Below are 23,162 nucleotides of genomic sequence, written 5' to 3'. Positions count from 1 at the left end.
ATGTGGTTGATAGGTAAAAGTGCACACTTTAAGATCTGCACGTGTGTAGTAGATGAAATGCACGTCTTTGATATAGTCTTATATAACCACACTTGTTATAGTTTCTAATAAAAACATCCATCCACCTACATGAGTAAAACCTCAAAGTGGCACGTGGGATTTTCTGTATGTGTATTGGCATTTGTAGCTTATCCATTTCACTTATCTGAGAGGGTTTTACAACCTTCTAGTAAGTAATGAGATATTTTTGGGGGAAAGCTCTGAAAACAGCCCCATCTTCTGGCAACAGGGCGTCATGTCTGAGTGATGCAACTGATGTCAAAGTCATGACAGTAAAACATACACTCACATGCCAGTTCAGTATCTACACTAGTGAAAACAAATGCATTCTATTATAACAGTACCCTATATATACCCTAAATCACACTTTATGATTGTTGCATTGTTCAGTTTATGTTGAAACTGTCAAAAACGTGGTGATTCAACTGTAAAATCAATTTTGAATTAAACACTAAAGTGTTTTTGGTATTTAGCCTAGCCTGCTGACTAAAATGAGGTTGTCACGTGTCATTACAACAAAATACAATTCAATATTACTGAAAACCACCACTTCCAAAATGAAAACACAGTTGAATCATCCATTCTCTCAGTTATTTGAAACAAATGCTGAATACCAGTGATGATTGTAGTTCACTTTCCATGTTCTCTTGTCTTTTGTTGACTGATGTTGCATTTACTTTCAGTCACGTGCAAGGAGTCATAGACTGGAGCTGATGTAAAATTGCCTTATTGAGGGCAACACTACAGAACATGTCATGCTGATTTGAACCACCAGGGGCGCTGTTAAGTAGATTAATATTACCCGTACTACTTAAACAAACAATTCATTAAATTCATTAAAAGTATAAAGAGGTTACATTATAAATGTAGCCGATACTACACATATTAGTTATCCGTTGGATATTTTTTAAAAGATACAGGGACACAGTTTATTTCTTTCGCATTTTAATGTATTACTTCCGGCGCACAGGTCATAGTTACGGTAGGTCAATGTGTCCTTCCACACGTGTTATCTGCATCTTCTAGAAGCAGCACTACCGGTAGAGTTGACAGTCCGTTGTGTAGCGTTAAACTAATTTATTGTGTTGCTACGCGCGTTAATATTTTATACAGTCATGCTAAAGTCAGTTGTCCGCGCGGTGGGAGCCGCTGCTCGCCTTTCTTCCGCCACCACGTCCACATCGCGAGCTCTGCCGCTCAGCTGCCCCGCGATGCGCTCTTCAATTTCGGCAACAACTCGGCCCTTCACCCGGTCTCTGTGGATGCTGAACAGCAGCGGAGCCTCGTCCGGGTACAGGCCCAAACTTTTCAGCTCAAAAGTGTTGAGTCCCTCGGGTTCGTGTGGCTGCGGAGGACTCCACACAGAAGGTGAGGAGTTATTTAATCATTTTAAACGAGTTAGCAGCTAGCTAAGCTTAAGCTAACGCTAGCTAGTCTTAAAGAGAATAACTACAAACTGGTGGATAGTTAAAACATGACTTTCTGACATTTATAAGCACACGATAAAGTGTTAGATGTGTACTTTAACCTGTCTTAAGTGATGTTAGCATTCAGCATCTTCTCGCTGTAGTAGCTGGCATTCACCTTGAAGGATAAGGTTAGTGGCCGTCACTGGAAAAGGTGAACAACTAACTAATTATGAATGAAAGGACTCCAGTGGAACTAATAACAAATGTTTCTTATTTTGTGCGAGCATAAGAAATAGCATCCTGAGTATCCAGTTTTGGATTGAAAGAAGTAGTAATATGGAGCATCAGAGCTGTCCAGTGTATTTATATTAACAGCTGCAGTTACACAGTAAAGTTTCATATTAATGAAACTAAGTCTATTCCCGTGTTTGTTTAAACTGTTGAAAAAATGTGTGAAGTTCTCATAACGGAGTCTTACACACCACTTGTTTCAGGTGACAAAGCGTTTGGCGACTTCCTGTCTGATGAAATTAAAGAAGAGAAGAAGATCCAGAAGAACAACACTCTCCCTAAGATGTCTGGAGGATGGGAACTGGAGCTGAACGGCACAGAGGCCAAACTCTCAAGAAGTGTTTCTGGGGAAAAGTAAGACTGCCATGATCACTCGCAATATCTAAAGAAAATAATAATAATTTAAAAAAGACTAAATGTGTGGGTGGTGCCCCCACGGAATCTGGCATGACTAGGGTCTGTTGACAGCACGTGCAGGTGAGTGTTTTGGTGTTAACAGGTGATAGTTATGCAAGTTTGAAGTGTGCACCACCCACAGATGTTCCTAATAAAAAAATATTACAATTAAAAAAATAAAAATAAAAAATCCCTCCAGCCGTTTAGAACTGAAGACACTTGATGATTGAGAATCTTAACATACTTTGCCTCATGATGTGTCGTCTCTTCACAGAATATCTGTCACATTCAACATCAACAACAGCATTCCTCCTAACTTTGAGGAAGAGATGGAACAAGGACAGCAGAAATCAGCAGAAGAGGAGGTGAGCCACGGCAAATCTTATTATGGCGTTCTAATTTAGGGCCTGAAAAACTGACTTATTAAAGCTGTTCACCTTGAAATTTGAAATCAATTATAATGTTTTTTCTTTACAGCCAGAAATTGTGTCAGTACCCAACTTTGTTGTTGAAGTGACAAAACAGGCTGCAAAGCATTCCCTGGTGTTTGACTGCCATTTTCCTGAAGATGAGGTAAAAATCTGTTTTATTTTGTCAGCAGTGAGCATCTCTCAGCCTCTTCTCTGGTTAGTGTTTCTAATAGACGAGCTTGATGTGTGTTTTGTAGGTGAGTCACGGTGACGGAGAAGAGGAGGCCGACATATTTGCCATTCGTGAGGTCAGTTTCCAGCCAGAGGGAGATGCGGACTGGAAGGAGACTAGCTACACACTCAACACAGACTCTCTGGACTGGGTAAGAGCCGACTGTACACAAAAAATATCAATAAATAAATATACACGATAATAGTTAAAGAAGGGTAGCTGTGCCCAAGACTGTATACTCACCGTGCTGTTTTTCAGGCGCTGTACGATCACCTGATGGACTTCCTGGCTGACCGCGGCATCGACAACACCTTTGCTGACGAACTGATGGAGCTGAGCACGGCCATCGAGCACCAAGAGTACATCAAATTCCTGGAAAACCTCCAGGGCTTTGTTAAATGTAATTAATGTTAGTCAAGCTAAATTTTCACTTTTCTTCAATACGCATCCTGACAGAGGTATGGTGATACAGTAAGACTAAAGCACTCAGTGAGAGATGGATGTACGATTGGTACAGTAAAGAGACTGATGAAGACTTGCTTTAGTGTCTGTGATGGTGAGCCCGGTTGCCAGCCCTTCTCATGTTAATACTTGGCTCAGATGTGTTCTCTTTGTTAAAATGTGACTTTATTTTCCTGTAACTTAAGTGAAATAGTTAAAACCATATGTAATGATAGCCACAAATGATGCAGGTCAGGTCAGGACAATGTGCAGCAATCCGAATGATCAGAAATGTCTACATTTAGCGGCTCATGTCTCAAATGCACTGGTTTAATACAGTTCCAGCTCAGTATGTATGAATGTTTAAACTATCCAACAAAGGGAGAATTTGTTAAGATGTGAAATCAAACCAGAAATTCAAACTGTCAGTCTTGATCTTGGTTGGCTTGCAAGAGAGGTCGTGGCGATTAATATTGATTGGACTCTGTCTTTCCATAATGCAAGACGTCTAAATTTGAATACATCATCCATCATGGCATACATCCATGTGTGCCAATGTCCAATAAAACAGTTTGATACCAGTAGCTGAATTTTCTTTTTTTTTTTCTTTTTTTTTTTCCAACCAAGTAAATTGAACCATGTGGCAGTATTTAATTCAGGAGTACAGGCAAGATTATAATGTTCTCCACAACTGAGCCTAATTGCCAGCTTTTAGACGTAAACTAGTTCAAATCCTTAGCAGTTTACTTTTTGTTTACTTTTTTCATTCAGTTAACGCCTGTCAGTTTAAAATCCTTGTCAAATGACACTCGGTGCTGGTTAAGTGGGTGAGCACCAGCTCAGGAATATTACCACAGAAAAAGAGACCCTTAAAGCTCTGGCTTACTGCAAAATACAAAATGGTTTTATCGGTACACCATACGGTTTGTTTGCCAGAGCTGAACGGAAACAATCATAGCAAAGGAGATGGAGTAACAGCCACTAGGACTCTGGTGGAAGAACGTAGGAAGATTTCAAGGAAATTTTGTTATTCTTTAGGTAAAGTAACGAACAAACACCACTTACCACTCGTGTAGTGTGAATGGAAATCGCTGAAGTTGGTAGAGTTGGTAGGATACGCCGTTGTCGACAGTGTAATTATTTTCAATGTCAGAAGGGGGAGACAAACGTTCTATGCTGTAGCTTAAAAGCTAGTCCAGAAAGTAAAAAAATTACGGGTTGCATCTTTCATGTTTTTTATTTTCTGGATATTTGTGTTCAAAAAAATGCTTTCCACAGTACAAGACTCTAAAAATCAAGATTAATGTTCAAGGAGAGCCTGCAAGTATTTCAAGTTACAAAAAACTGACCTGCTTTAACCTTATGCTTCAATTAACGTAGTACATAAAGTGACTCAGCTGAATGTTACATAATATCTATGTGTGAACAGACTTGCCATATACCCTTTAAACCTACCCGTGCGTTCGAGCTTCAATTGTCAGTGTCACCATGGAAGACGAGGAGATTTGACGTGTCATGTCGGCGTAGCTCAGCCCTGAAGAACCAGAGTGTCAGCTTAGAGAAGCCAGATGGTCATTGGTACAATCCTTGAACTGCCATGATTAAATCTGATTGAGAACATGAAGAAGCAGAGCTCGTCCCTCCTACATTAACATCACTGTGATGCCTCGAGTGCAACATGTCGGTCTGTAGTTGTATTGGACAGCTCAGGTGTGAATGATCTGGATGTTCGTACAAAAAAAAAAAAAATACAGAAAAAAACTTTACTGTGAGACTAAAACCAAAATAAAAGGTGAAGTGATGTAGTGGTTAGCACTGACGCTGCATAGCAAGAAGGTTCCGAGTTCCGTCCTGTGTGGGTTTTCTCTGCATGCCCCACAACATCCTTGTTGGGTCTCGATTCTAAATTGGCTGTGAGTTTGAAATGTCCTTCCCACATTAACACCATGATGCCTGAGTGCAGCTGTTCAGTGGCCAGCACTCTAGTTGTATTGGGCAACTTCCAGGTGTTTGTCTTTGTGTGTTAGCCCAGTGATAGACTGGCAGCCTGTCTAGGTGATCCCCAGTTTCTTTATTGGAGGTCTGGGCTTTGACCCCAGTAGCTTTGCATGCTTTGGGTCGTTATCTTGCTGGAAAATAAATCATCTCCCGAGTTGTAGTTCTCTTGCAGATCAAATCCGACTGTCCACCAGGATTGTCTGCTGCCCAGAAGCACCGCCACAGCATGATGATGCCACCATCATGCCTCACAGCGGGGGATGGTGTGCTTGCGGTGATGTCCAGCATTTGGTGCCCACCAGACTTAGCATCTAGTCTGACTGATGGCTCATCAGACTAAAGAACCTTCTTCCAGTTGATCATGGTCTCCTAAATGCCATTGGGCAAACTAGCGATGAGATTTAATTTATCTTTGCCTCTCTCCCATGCAACAGTTGTATCCAGCATTTCCCATCTCAGCTGCTGAAGCCTTTAACTCCTTCAGAATAGTCATAGGTGTCTTTGTGGCCTCTCTCACTAGTCTCCATCTGGCGCTGCCACTCAGTTTGAGGATGCTTGGAGTGTTACATCATTATTTGCATAGTGTAACTGTAACCAGGAATACTGATTAAGAATACTCCCAGGCACAGTTGTCTTCGTGCCACAGACATTTGAGACGCATTAAGTGCACTCAGGTGATCTCCGTTTCACTAACCGTGTTTAATTACCAGCACCAACTGAGTTTTTATGTTTGTTTTTTTGTAAATTCTTGTCAATAACTTAATTATATTGATCACAATTCCATTTATAAAAGCAATGAAAATAGAAAAAAATCCAAGGGGGTCTGTTTTTTTAGGCACTGTAAATGTATTTTGTCTGCAAAGTACATTTATATATATATATATATATATATATATATATATATATATATACATTTATAAAATATTAGAAGCTACCCTATAACTTTGACGAATGGCAATACTTTTTTCCCACTAAAATCAACAGCAATAGTGTGATATGATAAATCCCAACTCTAGGCTAAATCAAAAATATTAACAGTCATAATTTTGGGAAGTTTTGATCTATTAATAATTACCATCCACAGTGGTTTCCTTGAAGGACTTTACCACCATAGGAGGTTGACCCAGTGACAGTGGGCCTGCGCTTTTACGCAACAGTCCACAAACCGTGGTCCAGAAGTGTAGTAGTAGTAGTGGTGGTGGGGGGGGTGGGGTGGCTGTTGTCTCTCAGTTGATAGATGTGGTTCCTCACTGCTACTAACAGGTGACACTTCCTAAGAGAAATATCGGAATAACCGATGAAAGCGGGGAGGGAGGGGAGGAAGGGGGGAGTCAGCTGAGGAGAAAGTTCACCGTCTGCAGGACAGTCTCTTCTGATTTGAACCGCACCATGGCGAGCACCGAAGGCGCAGTTTGCCCGGCCGGACAGGGTCAGCTGCAGGACTCCTCGGAGTCGGAATCGGAACCTGAGCCTGAGCCCGCTCGGCTCGTCGGCCCTGGACCGTCCGCCGGCTCTTTTCCCTGCGCCCAGGTCATCCACAGCGGACACTTCATGGTGTCGTCGCCCCACAGCGACTCCGCGACGCGCAGGAGGAAGAGTGGCGGGTCTCTGCAGTACGACTTCGACACGGTGAACAGGACGTGGTGTCTGACGTACCGGTACGGGCCGTTCAGCTCTGGGAGCCTGAGCATCGACCCAACTCTGACCCGCCTGTTTGAGTGCATGTCCCTGGCCTACAGGTGGGTCTCTCTATTGTCACCGGGCACCTGCTTTTTAAAAAAACTCTAACACTCACTAACTTTTTACTTAAATTCCTCTTGACCAGATTTCCATATACAAGAGTAGGTCTGCACTTAACCTGGGTGCCTTTTTGACATGCGTTTTAGCCGGAGAGATTTGCATAGTGTGTTTTGCAACCAAAGTAATGATTTTAGTTTCAGTACAAATCATTTACACAAATGAATGTACAGGTCATAATTGAAGTTTGCACATGTTACATTAAAGACAAAAAACACCCCACGCACTGAAGCTGCACAAGATCCAACAGATTTCCCTTTTAAAACTGATAGTCAAGTTGGTGACTATGTTTGGATTTGTTGTCAGCGCGTTGCACAACCGCTTGGAAAATCTTCACTGAAAGATGGACTTTGATTCTAGTTGGCAGGACAGGAAAGATTGCAGCACAACTGAGGGAAAGGAGGGAAAGTCCTAAAATGATGCCCTGGATTTTTGTCTTTTAGTCTGCATGTTGCTTTTTCTAGAGTACACATTTGTTACAGGATATTAGATGGATGTTACAGATCTGACATGGGAAGTTATACTTTTATTCCATATGTAAATGTTTCTAACTTTGAGTTTGACACCATACTACGCTTTAGTTTCTTTTTCTGGTTTTTAATTTAAACCCCACCAATCACTGTGTATAAATGTAGGAGTTTTTTTTAAAGGCACGTGCAATATAGCTAGAAATGTTTAATCATTTTTATTTTTTTATTCCTCTAAGTGCTTTATATGTAATGTATTATGTGCAACCTAATGCTTGGCTGCACAGTATTTGTCATTAACCAGACTACTGTTAATTGCCTCTTTTCCATATAGTTTTTTTGTCCTTGTCTTGTCAGTAATGTGCTGCCTCTGCTGTTTTGGAGTGAGTAACATGCAGTCATGTCACTTCACTTAAAGCCCGTTGAAAAAGATTCCCCCGGCTTCCTAGCAACTCCCCGAGCACCTTGCATTAGGAGCCGTCTTTTCAGCACTCAGCAGGCACAGAATAATAAAAAAAAAAAAAAAAAGGTGCAAACAGCCTGGCAGCGTGATGGGGAACACGCTGATTGGATGCTATTAGTCAAAATCGGGACAGGTTTCCAACAGCGGGTGAGGAAGTGGCGCCGCTAATTTTGTTCCATTGTTCCTCTGAAGAGTGTCCTGTCATTTCTCCACGTCCACCCCTCATGTTTTATGGTGTTTTAACATAAAGAGCGGAGCTTTGAAGTTTTCACATTTCCTCTAAATAAATATAATGTTTTTTTCCTTTGCAGTGGTAAGATAGTCTCACCCAAATGGAAGTCTTTTAAAGGTCTGCGGTTGCTGTGGAGGGATAAGATCCGTCTGAACAATGCGATCTGGAGGGCCTGGTTCATTCAGTGTGAGTCCGACACCCTTCACCTCCACTTACTGCTGCTGCCTGTGTCACTATCATACGCAAAGAATAGAAAAGAACAACCCAGCGACCTGAATGAATCCATATTTCATGCATTAAGGCACCAGAGTAAATGTATACACACAGCATCTACGGTATGAATCTGCTGATTTTGTCACTCTTTCATCTGCTGTGCTCAGATGTGGAGAAGAGGAAGAACCCAGTGTGTGGGTTTGTCACCCCGCTGGAGGGATCGGAGGCAGACGCACATCGAAAGCCTGAGGTAGGTGATTTAGTGAAGTGCGAGCTGGACACTTTTACAGCTATGCATTATTCACCTGATAATGCACATTGATCAGCCACAACGTTATGACCACTGACAGGAGAAGTAAATAACATTGACCATCTTGTGACAATTCAATGTTCTGCTGGGAAACTTTTGAACCTGGCATTCATGTGGATGTTACTTAGACATGTCCCGGCAGCAGCCATCCCCAGCAGGGTGCAGCCTGACACAGACACACAGAAATGGTTTAGGAACAACTCAAAAAACATGAAAAACAGCACCAGGTGTCGACCTGGCCTCCAAATTTCCTAGATCCCAAACTGATCAAGTATCTGTGGGATGCGCCGGAACAGATTGGTGAATATCTTCTGTGCACATAGGAAATCTTACACAAAAGTCTTAAACTTGGTGTCTTTTTCTGGCCTCACGTCAACAGGCGATTATATTAGAGGGCAGCTACTGGAAGAGAAGGATCGAGGTTGTGATCAAGGAGTATCACAAGTGGAGGATTTACTATAAGAAGAGGGTGAGCACTCATCTCTTCCTCATTATATATTTAATCAGTGTTAGTTGGTGTACTATTTTTGTTCAGACTGCTCAGTAACTATGACTGATATTTAGATAATCATAGTCCTCAGAGTGAATTATATTGTTGATCCACTGACTCTTTCTGTAGACTTGTGTGCAATTTGGTGCAGTGTTTATGTGTAATGTGTTTAATTTAAATCACTTGTTCAATTGTATGTTTTATCTGAGTTATTTATTGTAGATTGATATATTTAGCCGAGGGTTTTGTGTTTTCCTTCGTGCGTTCTTGACGCGCTGTAATTTCGCTCTGCATCTTACATTTAAATGACAATAAAATGAAAATGAAATGACTGACTAAACAAGCATGAGGTCGGCTTGCGGTTTCGAGTGAAATTTCTCAACAACCATAGATTTGAAGGAACACTCTGGATGGAACACCTCATGTCCCGTAGGACGGCTTCTTATTATAGTGGATATTTCCAGCACTTTTTAAAGGGTCAGAACTGTAATTTGGAGCATATGTTGGTTTATGTGTCTGTACCTTGTGTTTAATTAGCTAGGAAGATAGTGAAATGGCAAATTTTCATTTCCAAATCAAAACTGCGGTCTTTCTTCTTTTTCTTTTGCAGCTCCAGAAAAAGAAAGATGATATTCTATCAATGCTACAAGAGGTATGTCAAAAGACGACAAGTCCGGCTTTAATAGTAGTACAATGTCTTTCAGCTGGCTTTGGGAACACTTAAAAGCAGGCAAATATTGATTTAGACCCTTTGAAGGCCGAAGTTGGCCGATTGACCCAGAATGGCGTGGTGTGTGTTGGTGACCTGCTAGCATTGTTTACTTTTGAATGTGGTCAGACCCAACATATGATCATCAAAGTCCTCCAAGCGGCTATTTTTAGCATGTGAATTTAGCCTCCCTCAGTTTAACGAGAGAGGAAAAGAGAGCAACAGAAGTGGGCAAAACAGCTTGCTTCATGCGTCACAGCCTGACATTTGTAGGCAATTGACACACATTGATTGCCAGGCAGCAACAATACCACTAACACCCCTTTCTGGTTTTTATCTTTATTCAACTAGGTGCAAAATTTAATGTCATTTAAATCAAACCTGACCTACTTCCAGCGGTGCTTTGTAAATGTTGAGCAGCAAAGGGGCAGTGGGTTTGACAGTCACGCCAAGAGTGTCAGAAACAAAGGCTTCAGAGGGGAAGGGGAGAGAGAGGGACCCTGGGGAAGCACCTCGTCCATGATAGTATTCACATGGGAATGTGACATGTGCCCTCGTAAGTCACAGCCACCCCCTCTGTTCTCTCACTCACGTTTGTCATAATCAGCCTTCTGTTTTTATTCCATTGTCGGTTGACTATGGCACCAGAACATTTGAAATAAGGTCAAAACACCAATGAACCAGTCCTTTTGAATGTGACCCTCACCTTGTTGATGAGTTGTGCGGCACATCAAAGGGAACATATCAGCTCATACCTGACAGGTCAAAGATCACTAAACCGGGTTTTTATGGTCCTCATAGTCAAGTGTTGTCTTGGCTTTCGTATAACGGGATACATCCAGTGGCTGGAAAACACCTGATTAAAACCCAAGAGTTGCTTTTATGACTTTAGCGTTTACGTATTATACTCAACAACAGTTTTCAGCTGTAACTGTCATAATCCCAAAAAATGTAATTGACTGTACAAATCTACTGTATTATGGACTCAAGTTACTCACAAGGCACTTTAAAACTGTCAGTTTGAGAGCAAAGCAAAGTCCCCCCATGGGACAAACCTCAGACCATAAATAGTAGCGAAACTGCTTCAACAGCTGACTACGCAACCAGTGAAAAGTCTGTGCTTTGACACTAACAGAATATTACTATTGATTTTAGCTACTCAAACCGTGTGGCCCCAGGGACAGCAAATTCTGTCGTCTGATCAGTCTACACCTCTTTAGTTCAGACTGAAATATCCCAAGAACCACTGGGACAAACCCCTCTGGTGATCACCCTGACTTTTTATTGAGTTCTAACGTGATGTTGACATATGTGGGTCAGAATGAAAGGTACTGGGATTGCCATGAAATTCTCTACAGATATTTTTCGTCCCTTTCGACCCTCCTTGATCCATTGTTTTCCTGACAAGTGGATTTGAGGGTCATTGTGGTGTCTTCAGCCATGACCATCTTGGCATTGCCTGACTTTGCCCAACTCCCGGCTGATCCAACAATGGACAAATTGGTGGAATTTGAATGGAGTTGAGGCAGGCAGGTGACGCTCAGGCAGACGGATAACAACCTGTGAGGGCATCCATGTGTCACTTTAAGCCTAAATACAGTTTAAACAAGGGACTTTGAAGAGTCATCCATGGTCTGGTTGTCATAAATGATATATAATAATTAGCTATAGAAAACGTAACCTTTTGTTGTCGCACCAGGCTGTTAACATGTTTATTCCTGCTGTAAAATTGTGTATTTTAACATGGCGTCTATAGTAAATGAGTCGCCTTTGGGGTCTGTTGAAGAACTACAGTTTCCGGCCTCATTTTTCAACCCTGAGGGATAATGCCTCTGGTTTTCCATTATCTATTCTTCTAATGCCAACATCAAGGCAAAGTTTTAATTGAGCTTTTTAAGCGCGTCTTTGGTGCACACATCCATGGTCCCCCAGGAGGAGGAATCTTAATGACTTAAATGATTCCCTGGCTTTTCATCTAGCACCACCATATTTGGTTTTGCACAACTATTTGATCCATTGCTCTAAAATAAAATAATAATAAAAAAAAATAACACAACTTTTCAAGATCCGTTGTGGATAAGTCCTGAAGAATTTGACACTCAAAAATGGAATATGCTTTGAGCTTACGATGAAGTGCCTGCAAAACAAATGATGCTCCTGTTAGCCTCAGCTGTACATTGTGTTTAAACAAATATTTGAGTGCTAACAGGCTAAGCTAAGATGGTGAACTTGTATATGTGAGTTCAAGGCCAGCCAAACTTGGCAGCACTGTTATTAGACGCTTGCTAGCATGCCATTGTTAGCTTTTAGCACTACTATGGCTAAGTATAGCCTCACAGAGCAGCTAGCACGTCCTAGTAGTCACACTTGTGGTATAAGCAAGTAGTCAAATGCCTTCTTCTAAGTATTTTCAGAAACTTGAACGCACAGCAAAGCACTCAGTAGTAAAAAAAAAAAAAAAAAGTAGGTGCTGGAACAGACCTTTAATACTCTTAATATTTTCCTTTGTTTTCCACATGTTCTTATCTCTTTCATTTTGCATTAAAGTACATTTAATGGAATTTACCAACTAGCTGCAGGAAATCCCTCAAAAAATATAAATGCTTCCCATCGGAAATGAGAAATTTTGAGGTGCTCATATGCATTTATGTTTTTTTTTTTTTTTTTTTTTTCCCCTCACCTTAGCAAAATCATTTTCTACTGGCAGAGGCATCAGGTTTTCCTGTTTGCATGCACGTGTGTGTGACTCCCAGAATTAGGTCAGGGACAAAAGGCTGCCACTCTTATTGAAATGGTGAGACATCAAAATAAAGAAAGGAACAAAGCCGACATAATGACAACCTGCAAGGGGCTAATGTTTTTGAACAATGTGTCGAAAGTGCTTTTCCATCATGCTCTACACACTACACACATGCATATGCGCACAACAATCTTACCTCATTTCGGCTTGTACACATTTATATGCTAAGAGGGGATGTCGTGTGCTCAGACGTAATCAAAACAGTTTCCGGCTCAATCTGGGCTTCCCTATAAATGTGGCCTCAGACTTGGATGTGGAGTGTAAAGGCAAAGAAGGAGATCAGGGGGAAGCAAAGCAGCTGGAACAGAGAAAAGGCTAGGTCTGGAGCTTCATTTTATGTGAGTTTTTTTTTTTTCTGGGTTTCAAGAAGAAAATGGAAACTTGTGTAAGAGGACATTAATGTACTCCTGCAGTTTTGATACCTACATTTTAGCGATTTACTTTTGTTTATTTGGGAGGCATTACCATTTTTAGTTTCTGTAGAACACCAAAAGCAGAACTTGTGCAGATGAGGATGCCATCAACGCGTCACTGTCTGATAAGGCCTTTTCGGTCCTATCAGCATTGAGCCCTCTGTTGGATAGATCAGGCAGTGATTTTCGTTTGACTTTTTCACTTGTCGCTTCATGAATCCTATAAGTGTTTTGACTCCTGACTGATGTGCTCCAGGGCCAGATCTGCCAGGCCAAGCTGGAAAGGCGGTCCAATCTGATCTACCAGGAGCCCGAGGCTGCCCCGGTGGAGGCCCACATGTTCGACCTGGACTGCCTTCTGTCCGACATCTCCGACACCCTGTTCACCATGACGCAGAAACCGTGTCCCTGGGCCAATGACCGACACAACAGTGAGTAGTCCACGCTACGCAAGTTTTAGGAAGGACTTTCAGGTGTGAATTTTGTCTCTAATCAAAGAAAAATGGATGATCAATAACAGTAACTGGAACCTAGACAACAGACTTACAGAACAAGTGCAAGTGGAAAGATGTGAAAGGATCTAAGAGCGAGACGACACGATTGATACCACTCTCATATCTGAAAACAAGGGCAAATTTGTCTGATTTGTGCTGATTTGTCTAAAGGTAACAAAACATGCCCATCCCTAACTCTAAAGCTCAACTAAAGTTGGGGAGGCGCTTGCAGGCCAATTTAACACCTTCAAACAGGACCAGGGCCTTGTCTTAATGCTAAGAGCTTAACTAACAGCTCTGGCCATTCGCCTTACGTTAACAGATATTGGAGTTGTATTAACCTTCTAACTCTCTCCCAGAAAGCGAGCAAGTCTAAAATTTCAGACAATTATTCGACTGCACAGTAACAATACCACTTTTCTTGACCGCAGCAACTTTTTTTTTTTGTCACTTGATGTGGCTGATGGTCACATGGGTCCAGTCGAGGAAACCCACCCCACAAATAAGGAAATTCACTATGATGAAAGATGGTACTTCTACAAACCACACACAATAACACAGGGGCATTTCTCCGTCTCTCTGCCATGTTCTCTTCCTCCCCAGCATACACCAGCAATGCTGATATTATTCAGCCGGGCCTTACTCCGCTGCAGCCCAACCTGGATGATTTCATGGATATTCCAGGTACTATGTCTGTCTGTGTTTATGTTTATTTGCCTATGGGATCTTCAAATTTTAGAAGAATGGAAGCATTTATCTGGCCAACTGCTTGTTTTGTCCAGGTTATGAACTGTTAATTTAGTACAGTTTACAGCAAAATAAATGATAGCAGCTAGAAAACCTCTTGATTAAACATTTTCTGATCAGATAATTTGTTTTCAATTGTTTAGTCTGAAAGCCTCAAATCAATGTTTAAACGACTTAAAATACATTATTTATAATGTATTTTAATATGATTTTGTTTTTCTAGTTGCTGATGAATCAAAAACAATCTGCTCTTGAATGCCACTCCTTTTGATTATGTGCTGTGTCCGCAGTACATGATTCAGTCCTCAGAGTTTAAAGGGTGGACAGAGGCAGGGCTGAGCTGGGAGTGGGAGAATAGGGAAGTGGAAGAGGATGTGTTTAACCACCACTGCTGCCTTTGGCACCACCTATAACACTGGGGGGAAATAAAATAGAGTGATGTGCTGGGAGACGAAACCCGGCATAGTTAGACTTAAATCTTATAAGAATATGAGTATAGCAACACGCCTTTTGGATTTCATTATGAGGCGTGTCTTAGCCCTCACAGGTTGATAAAGAAGACTGAAATGACTTCAGACCCAGCTTTCCGCCACAAAAAAATGACGACCCACTGTACACTTGCTCAGCACCAACCAGTTAACATGTTTCCTTCTATATATATATATATATATATATATATCCTAAGAGTTTTCTGCCCTTGGCCTGCTTGCCTCAGCTCTTGATAGGAAGCAGTTAGTCTGCAGAAAAAGAGCAGAAGAGCCTCAGCCAGGCGTGAGGGAGCAGGTTGGAGTTTAATTCCTTGGTCAGGGGTGCAATTGCTGTGTTTTTTTGGCCTTTGTGTTCCTTTCAATGACGCAATCCAGCAGCTCTGTGGCTACAAGTCGGCATTGTAACAGACAGGCAACCTACTGCCCACTGCTGTAATGTGTGTGTGTGTGTGTGTGAGTGCCAGTGTCCTCACAGCATTGGCAGGGTCCTTGGGGATCAGCTGTCTGCCTCCCTGTCGGTCACAAGGTCCAGGGAGCTAATGAGTGTCTGTCAGAGCAACACAGCTATGAGATTAATTCATGCACGGTGCGTCTCTTAAATGGAAAATACAGGATGCCATGCCAGAGGTTTCTCCTTACTGAGATTAAAACACAGACATTGTGGTATGTATTTTTGGATTGGGATATCATTCTGAATGCTGTACATGTTTATAACAGCTGTTTAATTCTGAAAGAGCTGGAGTCAGTGTCTTGTTGAAGAAGATGTGACGATATCAACGTTTGTCTGCTCTAAACTTCAGTAATGTCATATACGAAGAAACTGTTTTTAAGCCCAGGTGGCAGCTTGCCATACTCGGGTGCCACCGTGGCTTCAGAAATATGTGACCTGGCTGATACAAAGCAAATACCTTGACTTGGTACCACATGTCAATATTGATACTGGCTTACAAAGAGGTCATTGTTTGGGCCATTTTCTGATCTGAACTAGTTGTATCAGTGCTTACTGACCCGCCTGCATGTGGATTTTTTCCAGATATCTTCATGAACTACCGGGGCCAGCCCACCGAGCAGACTGGTTTTGCTGACTGTGGCTATTTTGAGAGCTCATCCAGCACGGCATTTGCTCCAGTTCCCTCCCCTGTGGTAACGGCTCCTCAGCTACTTATCGACACCCAGCTGGCTCAGGTACGGCTGCTGATAACATGTCCTCCTGCTTGAGTTTATCAGGAAGTTTTCATTTGGAACTAATATTCCTACAGTTTAATATGAATCTTTCTTTTCTAGCCCAACTTGTCATCTGACAGTTTGCCCCAGCCCTCCACATCCAACACACGGCCAGACCAGACCAGGCCGGATGAGGACTGCGGTGAATACCACACATCTAGCATCATAACGGGAGCCATGCCATATGGACACCAGTCATACCACAACGCACCAGCTTCTGTAACATTTACGAGCAGCACAGAGCAGCCGGCCTCTGCAAGTATTCCTTTTGTGTACCCGCTGCCCTGCCACAAGTTTGGCTACTACACAACGACCAACATGACGTCCACCGTCATCACTCACACGGCCTCCACCATGGGGGGTCAGGGCTCTGTGCACCAGGCTCATAGCTACCCTCACACAGGGGAAACATACTCCCAGACTGCCTGCCACTCTCTCAGTTACCCGGCTGCTGTGTCCGACCCAGTTCACGCAGCGCTGCCCTCCGTCACTGTAGCCCACTGCTTCTCTGTCCCGGAGCAGGTGGCCGTTACAGGGGTCAGAGGGAAGCACAAGCAAAAGACAGGGGGAGCGAGGACAGCCGGCCCCTCTGTGGTGCCATCTGGACCCCCGTCCACTGCCCCCACGCCCACTAGTTGTCTGGCTAAACTGCTCTCCTCCAGCGCCCATGAACGTGAGTCACTACTGACACGTGTCCGGTCTCTTAATAATAATCTGAAAAGATTGATCAACTTTCTGTGAACTCATTAACTTGAGGTTTTTGTTCTTTCAGGAAAGCCAGCACTAGGATTTGATACTGCTCTAGTGACAGCCAAAGGTCAGAGGTCATCATCTCCCAGCACTTTGGTGAGACTGTCAATAATTAGTTCAGCCTAGTAGCTAACTTATCATTGTACAAAAACCTTTTTACTTTCCTGCCAAGAGTTAAAGGTAATATATAGTCCTGTGTCACTTTGACTGCATAGGTGTGGCGTAGCTATGGCGTAGGTAGAGACCCTACGTCGTGACCTGACTTGCAGGTCTCCACAAGGTCTCTACATGTCGCAGCGATGCAGACCATAACGGCTGTGATTGCGCACGTGTTTCAGTGGCCGGACAACTTCTACCTAGTTCGGCCTCCTACCATCTACTCAGACGTTCTCTATGTTTTATTCTGCAGTGATTACAGAGTGAGACTCAATACAGCTGGCTAGCTGCTTGGCTAGCTGCTTGGCTAGCGGTTTAGTGGTATAATTACAGAACAGTACAGACACATTAGCTCACAGGTGTAAATGCTTTTGACGGTTTTGACCGCATAGACCGGTTGCAGGACTACAAACCAATCTTTACAGAAGAAGATTGATACAGCTATAGCCAGCAGCTGGTTAGCATAGCTTAGCATATTCAAGGAAAAAAGGGAAACAGCAAGTCTAGGTCTACTTAAATGTTAACAAAACCTGCTTACCAAGTAATACATGTTATAACAATTTATTTTTTGTGTTGGAGAAAAATTTAACAAAAGCTGCCTATCAGCTCCCGCAAAGCTCAAAAAAAGCAAATAATGGTAGTCATTGTGCAAAAAATAGTTTGAATGAAACTGCTCGTGATACCGCAGACTTTTTAGAGTTTAGTTTTAGTACGAACTAAACAACTTGTAACATGTGATGGATATTGTTTTCACTGTATATGCTAAGATGAGTTAACCATCTCTTTTCAAGATACAGATATGAGACTGACTCAATGTTCTCACACCCCTCTCAGCAAGGAAACACAAACAGAGACTCCTAGATGTCAAACTAATTCTCTCTCTTTTTTTATTTTTTTGTTGAAATTTAGCATCATTAATTCATTTCTTGTTGTGCACTCAACATAGAAACCTGTTTCCTTTCTTTGCTGTGGTTACAGCAGCAGATTTAACTACTCATAGATGACTGATATCACTAAAGCATTAATGTGTCTGTCACAAAAGATAATTGATAATAATAAGTTCTTCCTATTATTATAATTAATAAGATAATTGTAGAATCTAGGTGACTAAGTAATATACAGTCTCTTTACTGCAGCAGCAAATATATTGTATGTGCATTAGAAGTTCATAGTTCTGATGAACTGTATTTGTGTGAGAAGACACTTTTAACTGGACATCGTCTTGTTCAGCAGACAACCTGCAGCACACATGTTGGTGAAGCTTCATCACAGCTGCAGCACGGAGCTGGCTGGCCTGCAGGGATCCCAGTGTTGACACCTCTGCACAGCCAGACTGCCACCCTGGGCCACAGCGGACCTCACGCCAGTACCTCCAGGGGCTCGGCGGTGTCCGCCCTGCTCACCCACGGCTCCACGCACACCAGCACAACCCTCCTCATACCCAAGACTGAGAAGCTCTCGCCTGTCCAGCTATATGGCACAGACAGGAGCAGCTTAAACGGTAGGACCTCGCTGCTGCAGCATAACATACCATGGCTATTTCATATGTTCGCAAGAATACACTGCAGAATGTATCAAGCAAGCACAGGGGGCAGAGAGCTTCAAATTTCATTACTTATATGCACACGTTGCAGTACATAGTAGTGATTTAATTTTCAACACATTTTTGTCTCTTTTAGTGAATTTTCCAGTACATCCAGGCCAAACATCACCACCAAACCCTTTAGACAAAGCCTCCAACCCAGAGTCTCCACATTCAGGCTTCTCAGGACTTGGAAAAATCGAATCAAGTAAGGTAGGACATCCTGTCTCATTTAATTTACAAATACAAGTTTATTTAGCTATATCTATAAATACTGCATTATATGTATGTAATATCCAACTCAGTATGTGTACGTCAAGTATGATGTTCATATTTTTGAGCTGTGCTCTCTCCAGCAAACGGAGACCAGGAGGATAACGCACATCTCTGCAGAGCAGAAGAGGCGTTTCAACATCAAACTGGGATTTGACACTTTACATAACCTTGTGACAACGCTGAGCTCTCAGCCAAGCATAAAGGTACTGTGAAAAGATGAGCAGCTGCATTACAGATAGATGTGTTGAATGGTGGAGGCGGTGAGCATCAAAGAGCTGCTGAGTTGCTTCAGTGTTTAACTGGAAAACTGCAGTGGGTGACATGTAAATGCAACCGAGGAAACGTCTCGTCACTGGCAACCACAGTAACGCTGGGAATGTGTAAATAATTATGCAATTAGGGCACATGTCTGACACGTGGTAATCCCTCTGTCACAGATCAGCAAAGCCACCACCCTGCAGAAGACTGCCGAGTACATCGGCAAGATGCAGCAGGAGAGAGCCCAGCTGCACGAGGAGGCTCAGAGACTCAGAGAGGAGATCCAGCTCCTGAACTCCGCCATCAAGTGAGACCTTTAACTGAGTTCAACTTTTGCACATGTGGGTGATGACGGGATTTAATTTAAAGTTCATCATTTTGATTGGACTTTGGATTTTCGCCTGTACTTCCCTTATCTGCTGGCATGAAGAAACACCACGCTTGTTTTGTTGACTCTGTGTTTTCTCTTTATGCAGTGCGTGCCAGCAGCAGCTACCAGCCACAGGTGTCCCCATCACACGGCAGCGCTTTGACCACATGAGGCAGAAGTTCAGAGAGTATGTCCGGGCTCAGACTCTACAAAACTGGAAGTTCTGGATTGTATCCTTATGAACGTAAATCTACAAAGGGCTCTTTAAAACATCACACGGTCACAGTTGTTCTCTAAGACTAGAATGTGTGAAGAGTAAATGTAGCTTTCTATTCCTGTGTGAGGTTCAGTGCTGTAGCAGGCTACAGCATCGTCTCGCATCTTCAGACCTCGGAGGAATCTCAAATTAGGTTTTGTTTCTGTGTTTGAATCCAAATAAGCCAATTACACTAAACATTATGCTAATCTGGATGGATACAAAGAAGATATTTGTGTTTTCAGTTGGTTAAATATCCCCAAAATGGAATCTTTGGAATATAATGCATATGGTACATTACAAGTTTTAATGCCATGGCCCAGAAAGAGCACATAATTCAATTGGGGTGTCTCAGAGTAACCAGGCAGATAAGATTAATGCCTGTATGTTGCAGTGAAAAAATATGTAAATGTATCCATAACTCTTTCCTTAATGATTTCCTACATCTGCCTTTATCTTGCAGGCAAGATGAGATTAGATGTTTATTTTATCTTTGAGTGCTGCACAAAAACACCTTGAAGGCGTCTCCTCTCTGTGAATATTTTTATGGATATTCAAGGGATTGTGCTTTTATCTCAAAGCATATTTTCTGAACTAAAAAAAAAAAACGACCCTTAATATCACGCTTTTCTAATATGAGTTTTTTGATGGAAGAAATATCCATTAAATATTAAGTCTGGACCGCCTCAAGGAGCTCAAGCTCAATATTTGTCTGTTTAACTGTGTGAGCTTAATTTACCAAATGGATTCTCGAGCGATGGATTTATACATTCATATTACAAATGCTGAGGAAATGGGAGGTATAAGGAAATAGAAGCCAGCTCGCCTTCAACGCCAATCAGAGACGGAAAGTAAAAAAATAGTGTGTAGTCCCGAACAGTATTGTTTTCTGCATTTAAGGAATTCCAAACAAGTAAAAAAAGAAAAGAAGGTGACAATGCGCCCTCTGACTGTGTAGCCTGTTGCACTCCTGACTGCCTGCTAAACAGTTCCTTTCAAAGGGTAATTTCACAGTGCACACACAAAAGGCATTAAAGTATTGTGTGTGCCTCCGAACTCAGATATGTCTTACTCATCTGTGCCATAGCGCTCCATTGAGCTCCAAGACTATTAAAAAGACAGCAGTGAGCCACATGATCTTTCATTACAGTGAATTAATCTCCAACAAATTCACTAGCTTCTGAATAGCTTTGGGTGAAAACTACAATGCCTAGCTGTTTAAAAGAGAGAGACTTAAAAAGTCAGCCCACGTATTTACGACATATTCGACAGATTTGTGTCTGCAGTCGAAGCCAGTCGATTTGGGACTGACTGCCACGTGCTGTCAAAGGTGATAAAGTAGGAAAAGCTTTAAGAGATATTTTGGTTTGGCCAGATTTGCTGGTATAGAAAGCACCAGCTTTAACCTTAAAACACACTTTCCTCAACTCAGTGTCAGTTCAGTATCATCATTGAGCCGCTGTTTGAGTCCTATAATGGAATGGTGTCCACTGCTAGTGTGGAAGACCTGTGTCGGTCCACTCTGTCCTGGCTGGATCAACACTGTTCCCTACCTGCCCTGAGGCCCAGTGAGTACCTTTAATTCTTCTTCTCCTGCTACCTACCTACCTACCTACCTACCTACCTACCTACCTATCTATACGCTTGCACTGGCTCTAACACTTATTCCTCATGTTCTTGTGTGCTCTCCCAGTGGTTCTGAGTTCACTCCGTCTCCTGAGTACCACCACGTCCATCCTGACAGACCCCAGCCTGCTGCCGGAGCAAGCCACCCTTGCTGTCACTCAGGGCGACCCCGCTGCTGTCCTGGACCACTCCTTACAGCCCGCCACTCAGCAGTAATATACACCCCATATGACCTTTGAAGAGCAGACTCAGTGGAAACCCATCACAAGGCACAGGGGACCACGGCTCAGAGGACAGACTGTGGAGCGATATAAAGAGACTCAGCACGAAGACTGATAATATTGTATAATCATATTTCCAATAAAACTCAACCAGCTGCAAAAAAAATAATAAAATGTATTCCAGTACATCATAGAGTCATGCAAACTACAGGTAGCTCCATGCACTTAAGACGGCAATGCAGTTTTTGTTGTTTTAGCCATTTACCTTTGCTTTCAACTTTTCACTAATCAGCCACAGCATTATGACCACCTTCCTAATATTGTGTAGGTCTCCCTTGTGCCTCCAGAACGGTTGTGGCTCATCAGAGAATGGACATGGGCCTTCTGAGGGTGTCCTGTGGTGTCTGGCAACAGAATGTTGTTAGTGGTCGCATTTGGGTCTTGTGGGTTGAGGAGGAGGGGCCTCTGTGGATCATTCCACAGATGCTTGATTGGTTTGGGCCAGGTCAACACCTTGTGCTGTTTTTCATGTTTTTTGAGTTGTAAGGGATGGCTGCTGCTCTGGTCTGGTCTAGTTGGATGGTACATGTCTAAGTAACATCCACACGAATGCCAGGTCTAAAAGTTTCCAAGCAGAACATTCTATTGTCACAACGTGGTCAGTGTTATTCACTTCTCCTGTCAGTGGTTTTAATGTTGTGGCTGATCTGTGTATTTTGGCTTAAAGGGCAGATTCTCAGCTTTCACATGCAAGTTGAATGACAGATGCAACAATTTTTATACACTGTCCCCCATTTCCATGGACTCAAAAGTTAATGGGCACTTTTCACACTCTTCTGTTTCAGGGGCATATGTGGGATACTCTCTTCATTATTTCTTCATCAGTTAAACAGGTCAAAGGTCTCAATTGATTCCAAATGAGATGTGAATTCCCCTGAATTAAAGCTGAGAGTCTGCACTTTAAACTTGCACTCACCAGCCAGTTCATCAGTTAAACCTTGCTAGTGGCAGGTTGGACCCTTCTTTGTCTTCAGAACCACCTTAATTATTTGTCTTCATGTTCAAGAAACCAGTTTGAGATGATTTTAGCTTTGTCACATGGTGCGTCACTCTGCTAGAAGGTGCCATGAGAAGATGATTGAGCTGTGGTCATAAAGGGATGGACACGGTAAGCAACAATATTCAGGTGGGATGTGGCATGTAAACGGTCCTCATTTGGAAGTAAGGAGCCCAAACAGTGCCTTCACATCATTACATCACTACCACCAGCCTGAACCGTTGATGGATCTGGAAACTGATATGTATCACACCAGGCAATATTTTTCCAATCTGCTATCATCCAATTTTGGTGAGCCCTTGCAAACTGCAGCCTCAGTTTTTTGTTCTTATCTGACAGGAGTGGGAGTCAGCGTGGTCTTCTGCTGCTGTAGCTCATCGTCTTCAAAGTTTTCTTCAAGGTATTGTGCGTTCAGACCTTAGTTCTAATGAAAGTTTTTTTTTTTTTGGGGGGGGGGGGGGGGGGGCTTTCTATCAGCTCAAACCAGCCTGGACCTGGACGTAGTTATGTGTAAAAATCCAGGATA

The 23,162-nt window shown here is 42.5% G+C and overlaps 2 protein-coding genes across 2 annotated transcripts; both read left to right on the top strand.

Annotated features, from left to right (window-relative positions):
* The first annotated feature begins 1,026 nt into the window (after positions 1–1,026).
* On the top strand, positions 1,027–4,435 carry c1qbp (complement component 1, q subcomponent binding protein). The gene is made up of 6 exons (XM_084564511.1): positions 1,027–1,428; positions 1,964–2,114; positions 2,431–2,521; positions 2,634–2,729; positions 2,824–2,949; positions 3,057–4,435. Exons 1-6 carry the CDS (start codon positions 1,176–1,178, stop codon positions 3,204–3,206), a joined length of 867 nt encoding a protein of 288 aa, XP_084420637.1. The 5' UTR covers positions 1,027–1,175; the 3' UTR covers positions 3,207–4,435.
* Positions 4,436–6,598: 2,163 nt separating this feature from the next.
* On the top strand, positions 6,599–22,623 carry mlxipl (MLX interacting protein like). The gene is made up of 17 exons (XM_084565084.1): positions 6,599–6,976; positions 8,276–8,382; positions 8,577–8,659; positions 9,099–9,188; positions 9,820–9,861; positions 13,388–13,562; positions 14,229–14,309; positions 15,894–16,045; positions 16,145–16,757; positions 16,857–16,930; positions 18,221–18,491; positions 18,670–18,785; positions 18,929–19,051; positions 19,286–19,413; positions 19,583–19,706; positions 21,171–21,300; positions 21,426–22,623. Exons 1-17 carry the CDS (start codon positions 6,627–6,629, stop codon positions 21,572–21,574), a joined length of 2,808 nt encoding a protein of 935 aa, XP_084421210.1. The 5' UTR covers positions 6,599–6,626; the 3' UTR covers positions 21,575–22,623.
* Positions 22,624–23,162: the final 539 nt, after the last annotated feature.

The sequence above is a fragment of the Chelon labrosus genome (assembly GCF_963514085.1).
Source record: "Chelon labrosus genome assembly, chromosome: 17".
NCBI classification, from domain to species: Eukaryota; Metazoa; Chordata; class Actinopteri; order Mugiliformes; family Mugilidae; genus Chelon; species Chelon labrosus.
The sequence above is the reverse complement of the archived record's forward strand: the minus strand, read 5'-3'. Positions and strand labels throughout refer to the sequence as shown.